The sequence below is a fragment of the Triplophysa dalaica genome, chromosome 11 (assembly GCF_015846415.1).
Source record: "Triplophysa dalaica isolate WHDGS20190420 chromosome 11, ASM1584641v1, whole genome shotgun sequence".
NCBI lineage: Eukaryota > Metazoa > Chordata > Actinopteri > Cypriniformes > Nemacheilidae > Triplophysa > Triplophysa dalaica.
The window spans coordinates 19,486,330-19,502,868 of record NC_079552.1 but is presented as its reverse complement, the minus strand read 5'-3'; the positions used below and the strand labels follow the sequence as shown (position 1 = coordinate 19,502,868).

Sequence of the window (16,539 nt, the reverse complement as noted above, 5' to 3'; positions counted from 1 at the left end):
TCAGGTACAGAAGTTTTAAAGTGATGGTTGGCCTAGGAAAAGAAAGGGTTGCTTTAGGCAAGACAAAAAAGTAATCTACCGTACTGTAAATAAATCTAAACCATAAGAAATACTGTATATTATATCTACTGTAGCAATTGATTGCACAGTCTAATGTTTAATCTGATGGTATGTAGGTATAAATGTGATTGCTTAAGAATGAAGTAAGGAAAATCTATTGCCTACAAATATATTAATTTTGAAAATATTAATCAGACCTTTCATAATAGAGGTATTATTATTGTCATGTTGTCCAGTTTGTGTTCGGTTAATATTTTTCAGAATGCTCGTTTTAAGAGTCTGAAATATTTTAAATCCTCTTATTGCTTGCTAAATTCAATGGAACAGCTGTAAAGTGGTTTCTTCCAGTGTTTGTGTGAATAGAAAATCTCTACAATTCTCCAAGTGTGAAAGAAACAATAATTTCAGAATGTAAACAATGTCTGAAATGCTATTATCTTCTGTGAATTCTACAGAAAAGGCCAGAAATGTAATGAGAGGCTGCCATGTCTGAAAGGCATTGCTATAAATAAACTGTGTCGGTTACTGAGCAAATAGCATCATAGGCCAGATCTATTAATTTTAGAAAAGACAGCAAACACACCTTTTTGGCATAAAATAAAGTTTGCTAGATTTAAAAAAAAAAAAAATTCAAACTCAAACTAGTAGAGATTTCCAAGTTTGTGAATGTATTCTCATAGTCATCTACTCAGGTACAGAATGCTGTGTATATAACATTGGCAAAGACAAAATATCTGTGAAACACTCACATATTTTGTTTCTTGTCCAAATAGTTTTGGAGATGGAGATGATGAATTCCGTGGCTTTGGAAATTCAGACTAAAAGGGGAAGTGAGTCAAGAATGAGAACGCTGCCCTCTAAAAAGTGCCAGATTTCAAAGAAACCCATGAAGGAATGAATTGAAGGAAATCAAAGCAGCTCTTAGATGTTGCAACTGCAGACCGAATTTGAACAGCGGGGGGGTAAATCCCTTGTGGTACCTGGCTAAGGTTCATCAATGTTAGTTAGAATGGATGAATCATATCATTTCACTTCGGTGCTGCTAACATATGTTTTTTTTTATTTTATCAAGAAATTGTAGATCTTGTTTTATTGTGTTGTACAAAAACACTATCTTTGTGCCAGTTGGAAGAAATATAACATTACAGAAATATTCTATTAGAAAATATTCTATCACTGTTTGTTAGACTCTGGAATGTCTCAGCCAGTCGTATGTGTGGAGTGCCCTAGGTGGTACCAAACAAGACAAACAAGCGTGAGAGCAGGATTTCAAAAAGTTTTTTGATGCTTTTACAGTAGCTGCTTTTGGGCATCAAATACCAGCTCAAATATTAGTTGATCACTTTGCATGAATTAAAATATTCTCCTTCTATATATGAAATGTATGAACCTCCTATAAATGCGTATGTAATAAGGTCAGCCGCAAAGAAAACTGTGCCCACGCCTTTTTATCGCAAATGTTTAAGCGTTTTTGTATCTTCTTTACGCTAAGGTTTTTGATTTGGGGGTGAATAGACCAAGATAGCAATGATTGGATAATAAAATCAAACATGGAATTTTATTTTCTAGACAAACAGTATAATTGTTGTCTTGATTGTAAATGATGCTTTTATAGATAATGATAATTAAGCTGTGATAAACCCCAGTTTCAGTTATTACATACCCCTGGTGCCTCTGCTGCTGAAGTCTTCGCTGTGGCTTTGTTCACATGCTGTGATCAATAGTGAAAAATGTGATTAAAACATCAACATTGGTGCAGAAATTGAGAATGATGTAGATCTGCTCTGAGCTGAGGTTGTAATCATGGCAGCTCACTCTTTGGATCGGGTCTTCCAGAACTTCATCGATGGTGGCGTACAGTTCTTCTGACTGTTGACGCAGCTGAGCAGGAGAGCACATCTGCACAGAGAGACATTGAGCGAACAACACCATATGTTACTTTTGTATGACATCATTTAAATTTTGAAGTAATATGTTAAAAGCATTTAGAAAATAAACAGTTCTAAATTAATTTTTCAAGTAATTTTAAATTGAAATTATATTTTGACTGGATTTAATTTGGTTAATAAAAGGTTGCTCATGCTTAGCTCAGGAGATTTGATGGAGTTCTTAGTTTCATTAAAATATCAACTTAGTCTCAGATGTTTCTGCTAAAGCTGCTTGGAATACAAATTAAATAGTAATCAACAAAGAAGGGGGAATAAAGACAGGAAAAATAAGACAGTTGTTAAAATACGAAAATACTGAGGCCCTCAGAGAGTACCTAAAGTATGTCAAACATAATATTTAAAAACAAACTTTTATTTAATTCTCGAAAAGGGCTACTGTTATGTGTTCCCTTTCTGTCGGTCTCTCGATGTTGCATAGAGACAGGATTGGATTCAATTTATTGTCATTACACATATAACAAGTACAGTGTAACGAAATGGATTTAAGAAGAAGAATACAGCAAACATGTTACACATAATACACCATAGACAAGACTTGCAACAGGGTAAAATAATCCAGCTCCGACAGGCAGCCATTTGGCCCAGTGCCATTACAGCGCCGCTCACAGACCCGCTTGTCAGGCTGGCGGTTCAAAGCATACGGAGGAGTAGGAGGGATAAGTCTGTGTGTGTGTGTGTGATAGTTCTGAGTCTTTGTGTGGGGGAGGAACGCAAGAGCGTCTCACTGCAGTGCTCTCACTGGGTTAATTTTCCAGTTGCATTCTTTGTCCAAGGCCGTTTCTGGAGCAGGGGAACCGAAAAGATAAGATTGTGATTTGTTTAGTCGGGAAACCGTACTCCAATATGTCACGGCAACCCTCATAGTCCAAGTGGTTCAATGGTGATTCTGATCTCCGATATTATCAATTTTCCTTCCCAGAGCTGTTAGGATTTTCCGTGATAACGACCAGAGTTCGGTTAATAGTCTTAGTCTCAATGCTGACCGCTCTTCCCACAGCTTCAATCGATACAGGCAGCCTTATGATGCTTTGGACAGCTGTTCCCGTTTTGTGAATTTTTCGAAAACGAATGGAGTTTGAACTTGAGAACCTATCACCTCATGTCGTAAATTTTAAAAGGCCAATGAACTTGGCGAATGGCATCTGCATGCATAACGGGTATACAGGAAGATGGCGTGCCTATGCATTCAGCATTTTATTCTTCGGAACCCATGAGGCATTCTTTATGAGCTGAACATTTTCTTCACGGTTACTGGACTTAATGCGCAGATCAGCAGATTCGCCCCCCCCTTCAGCGTGAGACTTTCCCCTGGGCGTTTCGGCAGCAGACCAAGGTGTCTAAAAGAGCTATTTCCTTTTGTCACAGCATTGTCACTCGACATGTCACACCACTGTGTCCTGGGGTGTGACTGGCTCATCCTCGAATCTGACTGGCATGATACCTGCGTCACATGCTTGAGGCAATATTCATGGATTCAACATGTCCACACTGCAAGCACATGTAGATACCTTTGTCACGGCTTGCTGTGTTCTTTTTGAGCACAGTCAGAACTTTGTCTGCTTCCATGTGCATCGGATTGCAGTGCACTGCACCACTTTTTCCTAAACACTCCTGGCTGGATTCTTGGTATCTGGATATGGAGTGCGGTGCCAAGCAGTTTCACAGTGCCATTCTTTCCGGAAGTGCATGAGGAGCTCGCCAAGATGTGGAATGTGCCCTTTTCGGTGCGTGCACGCCCGACAAGCTTTCTCGTCCTGAACTCCCTTGACTTGAGGCCGGCTGAGGGACATGCTCACAGATCGCCATCCCTTATAACGTATTTCTCACTATGCGGTTCCCCTGTTGGTGAATGTAATAAGGTTCAATAAAAGGAAGGAAGGAGGCGGGAACCAGCGAACATTCAAATAAAGTTTTAATAAAATAAACAAACAAAAACAAGCAAGTAAAAGACCGGCAGCCACCTCATGGTCGACTGCCAACCACAAGAACATAAATACAAACTAAACACATGTCCGTGCCCGGTCCTCTCTCGTCAGCAGTCCCGTCGCTCGTCCTCTTATGCTCCCGATTTCCTCTGTGAGATTTCCTCTGCGGTCGGATGTGATCTCTGTAGTGCACTTCCCCAGTTTAGGAAAGAACGCTTCCCAGTGACCCTTACGATGACTGGCGCCTATCTCATCATTAGAGAAGGAGGGCCACTACCCTGTGACGACTATTGGTAAGAGCCTCTCATCTCCATCATGCTCAATCTTATGCGTTGATACACACACTGGAAGGTTACAATATCACGGAAGCGCTCCCCTGTGACACACCTAGGCCAGTCAGTGTCGCTCCGTTAGAGGTCGTGACGCGGCTCAGCGCCATGGCATTTCATATAGGTAGGGACCCCATTTTGTCTCTACACAACATCGAGACACTGACAGAAAGGGAACATCTCCGTTACGACTGTAACCTCTGTTCCCTGATACCACCATGCTTTGCTGTACGCGGCAGCAACCGTGGCTATTTGATTTGTGCTCATTTCGTTCATATACATTACACACAGTCACTTTACACATATTATTACGTAGTGATTTCAGAGGTTTATAATTTAGTGCTGTTACAGCTGTGTCTGCAATTTTTTGTTTTTAATTTGTTATTCGCTTTGAAACCATTATCCGTGCCTTTCCGACTAAAGTATTTTGCTTCAGTCACACCCCTAGTATAAAATATAAAACATTGCAAGTTGTTTTTAACAGACAATTTTGTCATTATACCTCTGAATGCGGGTCCTCCCATGCAAAACAGCTGTCTGGTCTTTGCAAAGCCTCATTCTTGCTGACCCCATCATCCATAGCCTTCAAACAGAAGAAAATTACAGATGTAGATCAAGCTTAAATCTTTCAATTGTATATTCTACAAAGGCATGACCTTAACCTGGGAGTACTCAAGGGCAGTAGAACAGAGCAGCCAAATCTTGTGGGTAGTCTGTAGGAGTCTAATCAGTTCATCCTTTTCCTTCTTTGAATTAAAATTGTCTAATATATTTAAACCTGTTCTAATCTCTTATGAGGCATGCCAGTGACGTATTATCGTTGCCTGGCTGCAGTTCCTTTAAAAAAATCGACCAATTTTGAACAAGCCCATTCTTTTAATGAAAAAAACAATTATTCAAATTCACCCTTCTCCATTAGCATCATATGACCCTCTTTAGAGTCTATATAATTACACTGAAAGATTATGTTATCGCTATATTGTCGCTGATATCAAGTGAATAAGATAAATGTATTAATTGTACACTAAACAGAATAAGATGGATGGCAGCTTACCTGCTGTTCGAGAAGTATTGTATTTGTGGGAATAGCAGCGATTGCCTTGTAAATCGATTTTATCCTGTATGTCTGTATTAAAAAGCAATGGTTGAGATGTTATGACATCTAAAGCACAACAAGAGAACTCCTCCTCCATGCACAAGAGGTGTTCAGTATGAGCAATTCAAGGTACTGTTATATACATTATTTTTATTGTAAACAAGAAAATGGTTTGTACTGTTGAATATAATTAAAATGAGTGGTGCTTGATATCAGTTAAGTATTTTCTCTTTACATTTGGAACTGGACCAACACAAACCAACAGAAAATATTATTTATAACAAAGTGTGGATTTAGTTATAATCACAGCTAATGTTTAGACTTTGAATTCTGAAGGAGCCACATTCAAAGATGTTGATATTGTGTTAAACATGCACATGTCCGAGCCACAATACAAGTCAACACAAAATATGTGAAATTACAAACCTATTATACCCGTTATACCTATATACCTGTTATTATATAATTAAGATGCATATAATTTTCTACATATAAAGTGCGAGCAGATTTAAAATGGATGTAATTTATATAATAATGCTATTGTTTTCACAGGGGTAGAACAAGCAAGTAGCGTGCAGGTATGATGAAATCTTCTGTACCTTTTTATTTTTACCGTCTGTGCAGTCATGGATGCTGCCCCATAAAGAAGGAGAGGGTGATGAACAGAGAGAGTATGACGGTGAGAGGGAGAGCTGACTGCTTGGAGCTGCTGGGGATGGGGTGCAACACTCTGTGGTAGAGAACCACAGGTGCGATTGGACAGAGGGACAACCAGGAGAGACTGGAGGTGTATAGGACAAACAGGTGAGACCTAAGGGTCTTGAAGAGGGAGAAGATGGTGATGACAGGTGTACTCTTTCAGTGTTATGTTTGCTGCCATTTTGAAAAGGGGTATCTTGTTTGTTTGTTATATGGCTTAAAAACAGGGATGAAGTGTTGTCATGTGATTCACGTGATAACGGAGAAGTTAAGGAGGAAGATATATATGAACTCTGTGGAGGTTTAGGTAAATAGGCTAAATGATCGGATGGACTTCTTATATCCACTCTAGCAGAGAAATCAGATGACTGTTGCCCCTGTTTTAGGGCTGATGAATCTTTTTCAGAACATTTTTGTGATTTTAGTTTATCATTGAGAATTAATGATGCCCAAGACCGGGGATCCACAGAATCATACAAAACTAATGTGTCTTTTTTAGAGTTGCAACAGGACAATGTGTTTGATATAGGGTACATGGACCTTATGTCGGAGAAGGAGGTACGAGAAGGAGGGCTAGCAGTTGTAGACAAACTACTGTCCTTATGACCTGTTTTAGACAAATAAGCAGGGGCGGCCAGGACTGTAGGTAAGTTTGGTAAAGTCAAAGGGCTGTGTTTTGTAGGTAAGGCAATGCTTCTATTACTGGTATCATGTCTACCGGAGTCAAATATTTCTGGTGTCATCAGTTGTGCTTTGTCACATGCATTGCTTAAAAATGATATTGCCAGAGCATTTTGTTCTCGTTTCAGAGGCTGTTGTTCTGAATCCTGGCAAGACTCCCTACAGGGCCTGTCTATAGAGGAACAAGACTTTGCTTTAGACTTGCTCATGAGTGAAACCATAGATGCAGCTGAACATGCTAAACAGGAAGTCATGCTAACTGAAGTAATGGGCCAACATGGAGTGTAAGGTCTCTGTAAAGCAGAGGACAGGACAGGTAGACGACCTTTCCGGAGGATGGCAGTTAGCAGGGATAGCTGAGTTGGTGGGGGTCTGTGTCTAGCACGGGGCGAGAGGGGACAAGGTGATGTCCCCCGACTGTCACAACCGGGTGTTTCGCAAGTCGGCGACATCTGCAGCAGACTGTAACCTGGAGCCAGGGAATGTCTCTTAATTCTCACCACTGAGGGAGTGAAGGCTCCTGATCTTATGGAAGAACACGGGGAGACAGTTTGACTAAGGTCGGGATAACCATTGGGTGACAACATGTGAAGAGCTGACCAGCTCCTCTCCTTGTCCCAGCTCTCAGAGAAAATAGACTCTTTAGAAGAAGCAGGGGAGGTCATGAAATCAATAGAGCTGGCAGGGCTTAAGACCTCCTCTCTCTGGGGTGGGCTTTTTAAAAACAGACACGAGCTGACCTCAGCACCCACTGAAATGTTGTGAAAGGCTAGATGAGAAAGGTTGGGTTGTTTGTTATAAATGGTTTCAACGGTGACAGGGCTAGGATTGGGACTTGTGCAACCAGATTCAACATGAGGTCCAGCTAGAGTTGAGAGTGAGTTAAAGGCTAAAGTGTCAGCAGACTGTTTCTGAAAAAGAAAGAAAAAGTGAAGAACAATGAACAGACCTCATTGGAGCGACATTTCTACTTCGTAATCGTAGGTTGGTCGTAGATTACACAATGCTCATTGAAATGTAACATGTTAACTTAATAAGCAAGATTTTGTCTCAACTATTCATTACACTTTTACGGTGTAGTTCCTTATAGTTCAGGGCAGAATTTAACAAAGCAAATTCATTCAGTTTAAAAGGGATGGTGTGTTGCACGAACACTGCGGAATACAGCAAGGCTCACGCAAGTGACATTGCATAGTACACTTGGTGCATTCAAGTATTGTCAAATAGATCGTATTTATGAGCTGAACACACTTGAATGTTACCACAAAGCCATTGCACACCATATACCATTTGGGGAGTTCAGGATTTTACGCCCAAAGGTTACGAGTTGAAACATGACAGAAGCAATTGTAGCTGTAGTTGGTGGTAGATTTTGACAACTGAGAGTTTCAGAGAAGTGGGCCTAAAGTAGGTGTGTTTTCAGAAATCCAAATCACTTTATTTTCCCTTAATACCAAAAGGAGTCAGGTTCCACACCCTAAAATGGATTGTTAAGTGTGTAATTTTGCTGTCACTAATGAAAAATATTCAAAACCTATTTGTCGACATAATTGCACCATATCACAATGAGCATTCATATGTATTTAAAGCTCTGCCAGAGTATTTTTCTGTCTAAAGGCCTTAGTGTTTATGTTTTTGTCGGGAACCACAGCCTCTTGATTAGCAGGGAAGACTCATTACCATGAAGACTTCCATTAGAGCAATTTAAACGTGCTTTACAAACAGACCTTAATCCCTCATTGCTTTTTTTCATCACACATATCAAACGTAACAGTTATATTCCTGTAGAAGATTAAGCAGTAAATAAGAAAAAAATAATAGAAACGGATTTTGTTTTTGCCCTGACAGAAAACACATAAAATATTCACCTCATTTTGAGTGGTCATCTTGAATGTTTCTCCAATCTTTTCCTCCTCATGGTCTTGGATAAAAATCACCTCAGCCTTGTAGACACCCCTATTAGTCATGCTCTCTTCAGAATCCCCTGGCTCTCGTGAAGTCTGACACTGGAACAGAAAATGTTACTATGCGACATCAAATCTGAAAGGCCAGCTGTTACAAAGTGGGCCTTAACTAGAGGTAGCTATTTCCAGCTCCTAAGCACTGTATGGAAATGAGAGAGCAAGTGAATGCTTTAATATGCGAGTGTACATCCCGTTCTATCATGCATCTCTATTTACCAGAAGACCATGTCCCTCATGAATCACTCAAATGCAAGTACACCTGACCCAACCAGATTGTGTAAGCCCTTCAGTAAATGCCTTTCGCCTGTAAGCTGTAGACACATTTTCTCGGGCAAAATTTCAAACACTGAAATCCCCACGCTGCAAATCACATTTGTCCCACATTTGACAGTTAAACCAGTAGTTTACACAAAAATAAAACACCATCTTGGGAGGAAAATACTCCACTGCTACTATTGTTTTGATATGTACCGTTTTTGTTTGGTTCGATACATAGAAAAATCCAAAGTGAAAGAACCATGGGCTTTTCCTGAACGACTCTTCTTAATGCCATTGCAGTTTTTAACACAGCAAGACAAACCTACCATAGTTATATTTCCATATCAAACTAGAAAATAAAAACTGCATTGAACGCACTAGTAACGATTCTAGATGCCGCAACATTCAATGTGGCGTGACGTCAATTAACAAGCTCTTTAGACATAATACAATAATAGTTCATAGTGACTACTTTTGTCAAGCAATAAAATAATTATAAAGTAGTTCATATAACATGGGCCCAATATTTCTACTGCTTAGCGTGAGAAACAGACACATGCATCATGTCTGGCATCAGTAATATCATTTTTTTTTCCAGAGCATAAGGGGACATTGTGCAATAATAAGGATTTGTATTTATGTCTCCAAATCAGGGTTCCTCAAATCCTGCCCTGAAGGGGAAAACACTGCAGAGATTAGCTTCAACCCTGATCAAATGCACCTGAGCAAGCTAATTAAGGTCTTCATGATCACAAGGGGTGTGTCTAAATCAGCTCCTTTGTTCAGTGGTCAGGGCAATGATCACTTTGTTCCCTAAACATTCTCACAATGCAATGCAAAAATTATGTTCCCTTACCAGAAATCACGTGACATTTTTGGAAGCCTTTTAACCAAAATTGCATGAGCCAACTTAATAAAACGCAAAAAACTTTTAAAAAGACAAACGTTTATTGTATTTTATGTATAAACACACATTGCTATAAAGGCACACAATCTAAAGTTAAATAGAATAATTGACCACATTTGTGGACACATATGTACAGAATTATTAAAATGTTTGTCATTTGTGCGTCATTCAGTATAACCAAAAAAGTCAGAGAGATGTTGTTTTTGACTGTAGTTGATAATTACTTGCTGTGAGGTATCACTAAACACTTAAGCTGTCACGTTATAGAAAAATAAGTGAACTGTGTCCCAATGTGAAGCGAGCCAGGGTCCTTATACCAGTGCCCGGACCCGTGTACACGATGTACTGATTCACAACCTATTGAGCTATTGATACACATGGAAATCACATGTGAATAAAGGGACTCCTCCAGGACAGGATTAGATGAAACAAGCAAGCAATCATGGCCTCCTGAAGGCTTGGTCATATGAACTACTTTCATGACACATACATGTACTTTTTTGAGATAACAAAATTGTTTCCTTTGTGTTCTACAGAAAAACTTAATGCTTCTGGTTTAGACTAACTTTTTTGGAGACAGAATTTGAGATAATGTTTGTTTTGAGGTGTCTTTTAACTTTACCATTTAGTGCTGGCATTTTGTTTTATTCTGACTTTTTTGTGTAGCATATGGAATAAACAACAGGGGCACACCTTGTTTGCTCCACTTGACTGAAGACTCGTCTTCCAGTTTGGTGTAACCTTGTTCTCAAAAGGCATTCTTTTCAAATGTGGCAGAAAGCTGAAAGACTTGACCTTGGTTGCAAAAACAGTGGTGACCTATGAAACAAAATATATTTAGTGATATATATAAGTGATTATAGAACACAGAAACTTTGTGTAGAGCACATGGAATTGAAAACAATGATCAAATGAAAAAGAGTGCTGTTTTCAAATGAGTGGTAGCATTTTTATCCGTGTGTAGTCTGATTGGAGCACTGAATGTTACAGAATAACTGTATCAGCCGGCTTCACTATGAAGCACAAATCAAGGTCTGTAATAATAAAATCGTGCCACAGCATTTTATATTACGCCATTTTGCAATCATGCAGCAGAATTTAATTTCAGTTTAGCTTTTTTAATCAACAGAGAGCTTATAATAATATAACCATTTATTTAACTTATATTCATTTTAATTTATATTCATATTTTATTTTATATTAAATGTAATCCAAACTTATCAACAGTCTACCGGAAGTAAAGTTTGGGCCACTGTAATACATCTCCAATAAAGGGAAGGAAGGAGTCGGGAAGCGGAAGACATTTTAAACATTTAATAACAGAAATAATAACCGCCGGCGAACAAACCATACTTAACATAAGTTCGGGCCCGGTCCTCGCTCTTCGACGGTCCGGTCGCTCGTTCCTTTTATATGCTCCCAATCTCCTACGTGATTTGAGCCCGGTGTGCGCACAGCTGGCGCTAATTCACAATTACTCACCGGACTCGAACCACGGTCGCGCCTACTACTACAGCCACATAATGTTTGTATTTGTTGTTGCTGCTGAAACCATCTATATGTCAAACTTTTTTAATTGGTAATGGCCTTGCTCACAACATTTATTTACTCACCTAAATAAATCCTAATCCACAAACCAGACATCCCCAAAATCAGACACCGTTGTCTAAAAAATGTGATTTGAGCTAATTCTTCTAGTCAAAAAGACATTGACTGTGGTACAGCAAAGAAATAATGATGATTAAAAGAGGCATGTTTTATGTAGTGTATTTCGGGGAAAACTATGAGTTTGATCACAGTAAAATATGGATAATTAATGATGATTAATTATACCTATCTTATACACCTTTTCTCTGTTTCGGATTCAGCAGACCTAATAATAGCGACAAAACTAGATTAACTCGTCCAGCGAGTGATCAGCAGATCGTATATCAAATCTAAGAAATATTACTTTCCTGGCCTTGGAAACATAACAATCTTACTGTAGTACAGTACCGCTCCAGATATTATAACGAAATCAAGCAATTTAAGTGACGTTAACATGTGATAAAATTACACAGCAACAGTTTAATTGTGGATAACAAATGCGGGTTTATTTACTACACTAAAGGGGAAACAAACGACTGACTAACAAAATAACAAATGCTAACAAACAAAACATGAAACATAAATGCAGTAAAGAAAGGTAAGAAATAGACAAAGAGTGGCAGTTTTACAAACAGCTATTCACATCTGCATGAACCATCGAGGATAATCTCCTTTTGTAAAAAGGGGTTAAAGCTTAAACGCAGCTATTTAGGATATAGTTGATACTTGCATTGGTTCCCTGAGTGTGCTGGGGCAAGTTCTGTGCGCGTTGAAAAGGTTCTATGAGTCCTGATGGTTTCAAAGCAAGCGGGTGAGTCCGTCTATTTCTTTCTTGGAGCCGGATTGGCTGACGAGGGTAGGACGAAGTTAGCCGATGTAAACTGCCGGATGAACTGTGTCCAAGGGAGAGACAGGTCTCGGTGACGTGCCGGGCAGGAGCGCGAGGACACGAGATGAGCCGAGCCTCGATAGCTCAGTTTACGGCTGCTTTAAGCTTGACGGGTTCACGCCCTTCAAAGTGAGTTATCCAATCTGATGAGCTGATTTTGGAGCGAAACAAAGTTTCTTTGTTTTGCTTAGTAGCTCATTTGCATTCAGGATCACTTAGAGGTTTGGTGCTGTAGAGCTCTTAGAATGACATAAAATCGATAGGATCGAAAACACGTTATTGTGCTATACATCATCTTTCCAGTAATGAAGAGAGAAACATTTAGATATAAAACATGCCAGGGTTATAAGTACATTGACCTGAAGTTTGTACAAGAATGAAAATATAAGCAGAATACAACTAAACACACATGCTTTTGAGGTTATAGGTGAGGCCGAATAACATGGGGACAAACATACAATGTGGAGATATAGAGGAATATCCATTTAGAACGTTCCTTTGTGGATAAGGAGAAAAGACTTCCAGATTTCCAGAGGAGGTTAAAACCTAGGCCACATTCCTTTTAGAGCAAATGGAGGATGCTTAAGAGAGAGCAGTTGGATCAGACTTGCTGGCACCGGTTAGGCTTGATACTGAGAGGTGTTAACGACCCCAAATGGTCACCTTTGATCTGCCCAAGATCCTACATTTACCTTTAGTTTGATGTTAGCGCTGTCCTTGACATCAAACAAATGGGAAAATATTGTGTTGCAGATTGCTTTCATGCTGTTCATTGGAGTGCACTAGTTACAATGGCACAGGAAGGGGTGGCCCTATTAAGTAGACATATTTTAATCTAACAATCAAATATGCTTCTTTTACAAACTGTTGGGTCTGTCTTTCTACTTTTGTCAGCAGATGTCCCAACTCATATTTAACTAACTGTTGTTTGACATGTAAATTAAAAATATTGGAAATATTAGGGGCACAACCGAGAAGTCCTTCATGTTAACTTTTTTACATGTAAGCTTCTTTTACACTATAAGTATATTTATTATGTGTTCACATACTTGGGAGTTAACGTGTGATCTATATAATATGATAATGAAAGAAAGTCATATCGCATCATATGTACACCCATGTGTAGATTGCAGTGCATGCGTTTATATGTAGGCTATACCAAACAAATTAATATGCCGTTTGTAATTTTATATTTTCTTCATTGTATATGAATAAATAAAAAAAAGAGAAAAGCATCATAGAAATAAACATTCTGGAAATGATAAACTGCTTCATGTGTGTTTGTGTGTTAGCTAGCTGTCTAGCTTCTTCAGAGTGACGCAGTTGCGGGGAAAGTATTGTCTATGCTAGTTTAGTCGCGGAGTGATAAAAACATTAGTGATACTGATGGAATATCGTTGGGCTCCGATTCCGATTCAGAATCAGATTCGAGAACCAGTAAAAACTGTTGTGTAATGTATTTTTTTCAAGCTCAAAATGTATTTTTTACTTGTACGCACATGTATTTAAATGTCTGAAGCCTAAAATGTGGTTACACGCACTGCATAGATTTGATATTTGGCAGGATTGAATAAGTCTGTCTCTGTTTCAGTGCCAGCCAAAGACCTAAATGTTCTAATCACACATTGCAGGGACCAGTCTAGAATGATCACACCAATGTGATTGTATCATCGTACGTGTCAAAGGGTTAAAGGTATTTTATGGACCATATAGACAAAAAAAGGTTCTATTATGGCATATTTTAAAGATTGTAGGTCATGAGCGTTTGAGATATGGTAAATCACTTTTATAAAAAGATCTGTTCTGGTCCTTGGTTCTGATTGGTTGAGCCACGTTCTAAGCCATTATAAAATACAGCAATAAGCCCCAAGAAGCAGTGGGTTACATTGCATTTTATAACAGCCAAGTGCGTTGTGGCATGAAGCAAAGCTCCTCATATAGGAAGCCTCAGTCTCTTGTTGGAATTCTTTTTTTTTTTTATTTAATGTTTGTTTCTTTTAGTTTTTGAATATGAATGTTTCTAGTTTCTTTTTTGAATTGACTTTTGCACATATCATTTTAACTAGTAAAAACTTTTTTGTATGGGAACTTGTGCCTCTTACCTTTTATGTGGAACGTATCTACAGCACTATAGCCCTTTAATGGAAAGTTTAAAAACAGATGTAAGATGGTTTAAATAAACTGACTCAAGGCCTTCTTCAGGCGTTTGATGCTCACTTTTCTCAAGCACTGCTTCATTCTTTAAGAATGCTACCACACAGAGGCTTTTAATTGGTTCATCTATATTTGTGCCAGTTCTCTCTATAATTTTAAAATTACATGACAAATTATTTTCAGTTTCTTAGTTACCGTTCTGTCCGTTCACTTGTGAAAAACATTTTACAATATGTTTAAAGTGTACCAAACCACCAATTAATTATCACCTAAGATGCAAGGAACACAAGTACAGGAAATTGATTTAAAATAAATACCTCCTAATTGAGTGTTTAGTTATGACTTGATATAAGAAGTCAAACGGATCGATGTCTGTCAGCTCCTCTTATCTTTTAAAGTCAATAAGCTGACATATCGACATAATGAATACTCAGTAATTAAACGTAGGAGGAGATCATCAGCCCTCCAGCCATGAATTAGTCAGAGTTTATAGACTAAAAAACAGGAGTCAGATCCAATGTAGCAGGTCAGAAATATTTCCATTTGAAGCCCTTGATCAAACAAAGATTGTAAAACATACAGTATGTTATTGTTTCTGTTTTCTCCATGCAAGAACAGACAATCTCCTATGTCATAGTATTTTTTTACTGTTATTTATTGATTACTGATTATTGATTTGCTTACTGTATGCCTGGTCAGTGATGATGAGAGTATAAATAGCCTTTTCCATAAAATGTTGCATAAAGTATAGTGGTAAAATGTTGTAAAATGTACATCTTTGGCTGGGAAAAAATAACACATGCGCAAAGCTTTTTAACGCAGCCTTGAGAATTCAATTTCCTTAAAATACTGTAGTTTGTCCTTAGACAAATAAGTTTATTGCAATCAATAATTTTATACTTTTCTCAAACCTGTAAGTTCATTAAAAAATCCCCTCTAGACATGTGTAAACAATGTAAATGATCAGCCTCAAATAAATATTATATTTTAACTTTGAATAAAATGTGAATGCTCCCTCTTTCACGGCAGCTGTCTAAAAATAGATGGTAAAGGCCACCCATGACCTTCTTGTCAAAGAGATTTGTGGCTCAAACAGAGATATTGCGTTTGGGTGCACAAAAAGTACAAGACTGGTTCTTGTCATGAACGTGGGTGGTGAGGGACAGAGGACCCAAATGCAGACAGGGTATTAACCCCAGCCATGAATGGACCCAGCAGACAGAGGGATCGTTGTGGGAGGGGTCAACGCCGCCGGACTCCCTTCCAGGGTCTAAGCCGACGGACTCCAGTCCTTGTTAACAAGACTTTAAAAAATAATAAATACAAAACAAACACCCACAAGGGGGTAACAGAACAAAACATAACAGGAACATGGACTGACTAGACTAAACTAACTAACTAACTAACTAACTAACTAACTAACTAACTAACAAGACTTGACATTTAAACTACAATAAACTAAACTACACAAGACACAGCAACTCACCACAATGACACAAAACAATGAACCAGCACAAGACAAGAGACACGAGGTCAATATAAAGGGAACCAAATCAAGAGGGGACAGGTGCAAAGGATAAACTAATTAATACAAACTTGGAAACAGGAGGGCAGGAACAATGACAAGACCGGAGAGAGAGTATGGCAACAATTAGGTGCCAAAATAGTCTCTCTCCAACATAAAACAAGGGATCCTGTCTGATTCCGCCTCAAGACCAAGAAATACCTGACATGGTGAGGCGGAACCATGACAGTTCTAGAATGCAATTTGCCTTGTTTGATCAAAATTTCTGGTTCAGAATCCCTTAATCCCCTGTCACTTAAGATGTTTTAGAGGTTGAACAATTCATGGTTTTTGCCAATTTATCAGGCCCATAACAAAAACTATAGTTAATCTGTACCATCAATAGTTTTTTCCAGGTTGCATCACCGTAGCCAGGGTTTGAAAATTAGTGAGGTCCGGGATGGAGTGTCAATAATTCTACCTAATATTTCCAATAAATGCTATAAATGATTCAACTTCAAAAAATATAATAATAAA

At 38.6% G+C, this 16,539-nt stretch overlaps 1 protein-coding gene across 5 annotated transcripts in view; it reads right to left on the bottom strand.

The window, feature by feature from the left end:
• The window catches only part of mlip (muscular LMNA-interacting protein), a 63,409-nt gene that overhangs the window by 13,386 nt on the left and 33,484 nt on the right, over positions 1–16,539 (bottom strand). For 3 of the 5 annotated variants that reach the window (XM_056760021.1, XM_056760024.1, XM_056760023.1), the window contains exons 2-9: positions 10,562–10,687; positions 8,608–8,745; positions 5,959–7,650; positions 5,318–5,389; positions 4,766–4,846; positions 1,876–1,959; positions 1,724–1,771; positions 810–878 (exon numbers count right to left, since the gene is read on the bottom strand). In XM_056760021.1, the coding sequence (XP_056615999.1) occupies positions 810–878; positions 1,724–1,771; positions 1,876–1,959; positions 4,766–4,846; positions 5,318–5,389; positions 5,959–7,650; positions 8,608–8,745; positions 10,562–10,687 (2,310 nt within the window). The remainder of the gene's footprint in view (positions 1–809; positions 879–1,723; positions 1,772–1,875; positions 1,960–4,765; positions 4,847–5,317; positions 5,390–5,958; positions 7,651–8,607; positions 8,746–10,561; positions 10,688–16,539) is intronic. The other 2 variants (XM_056760025.1, XM_056760022.1) reach the window with 1 other exon arrangement.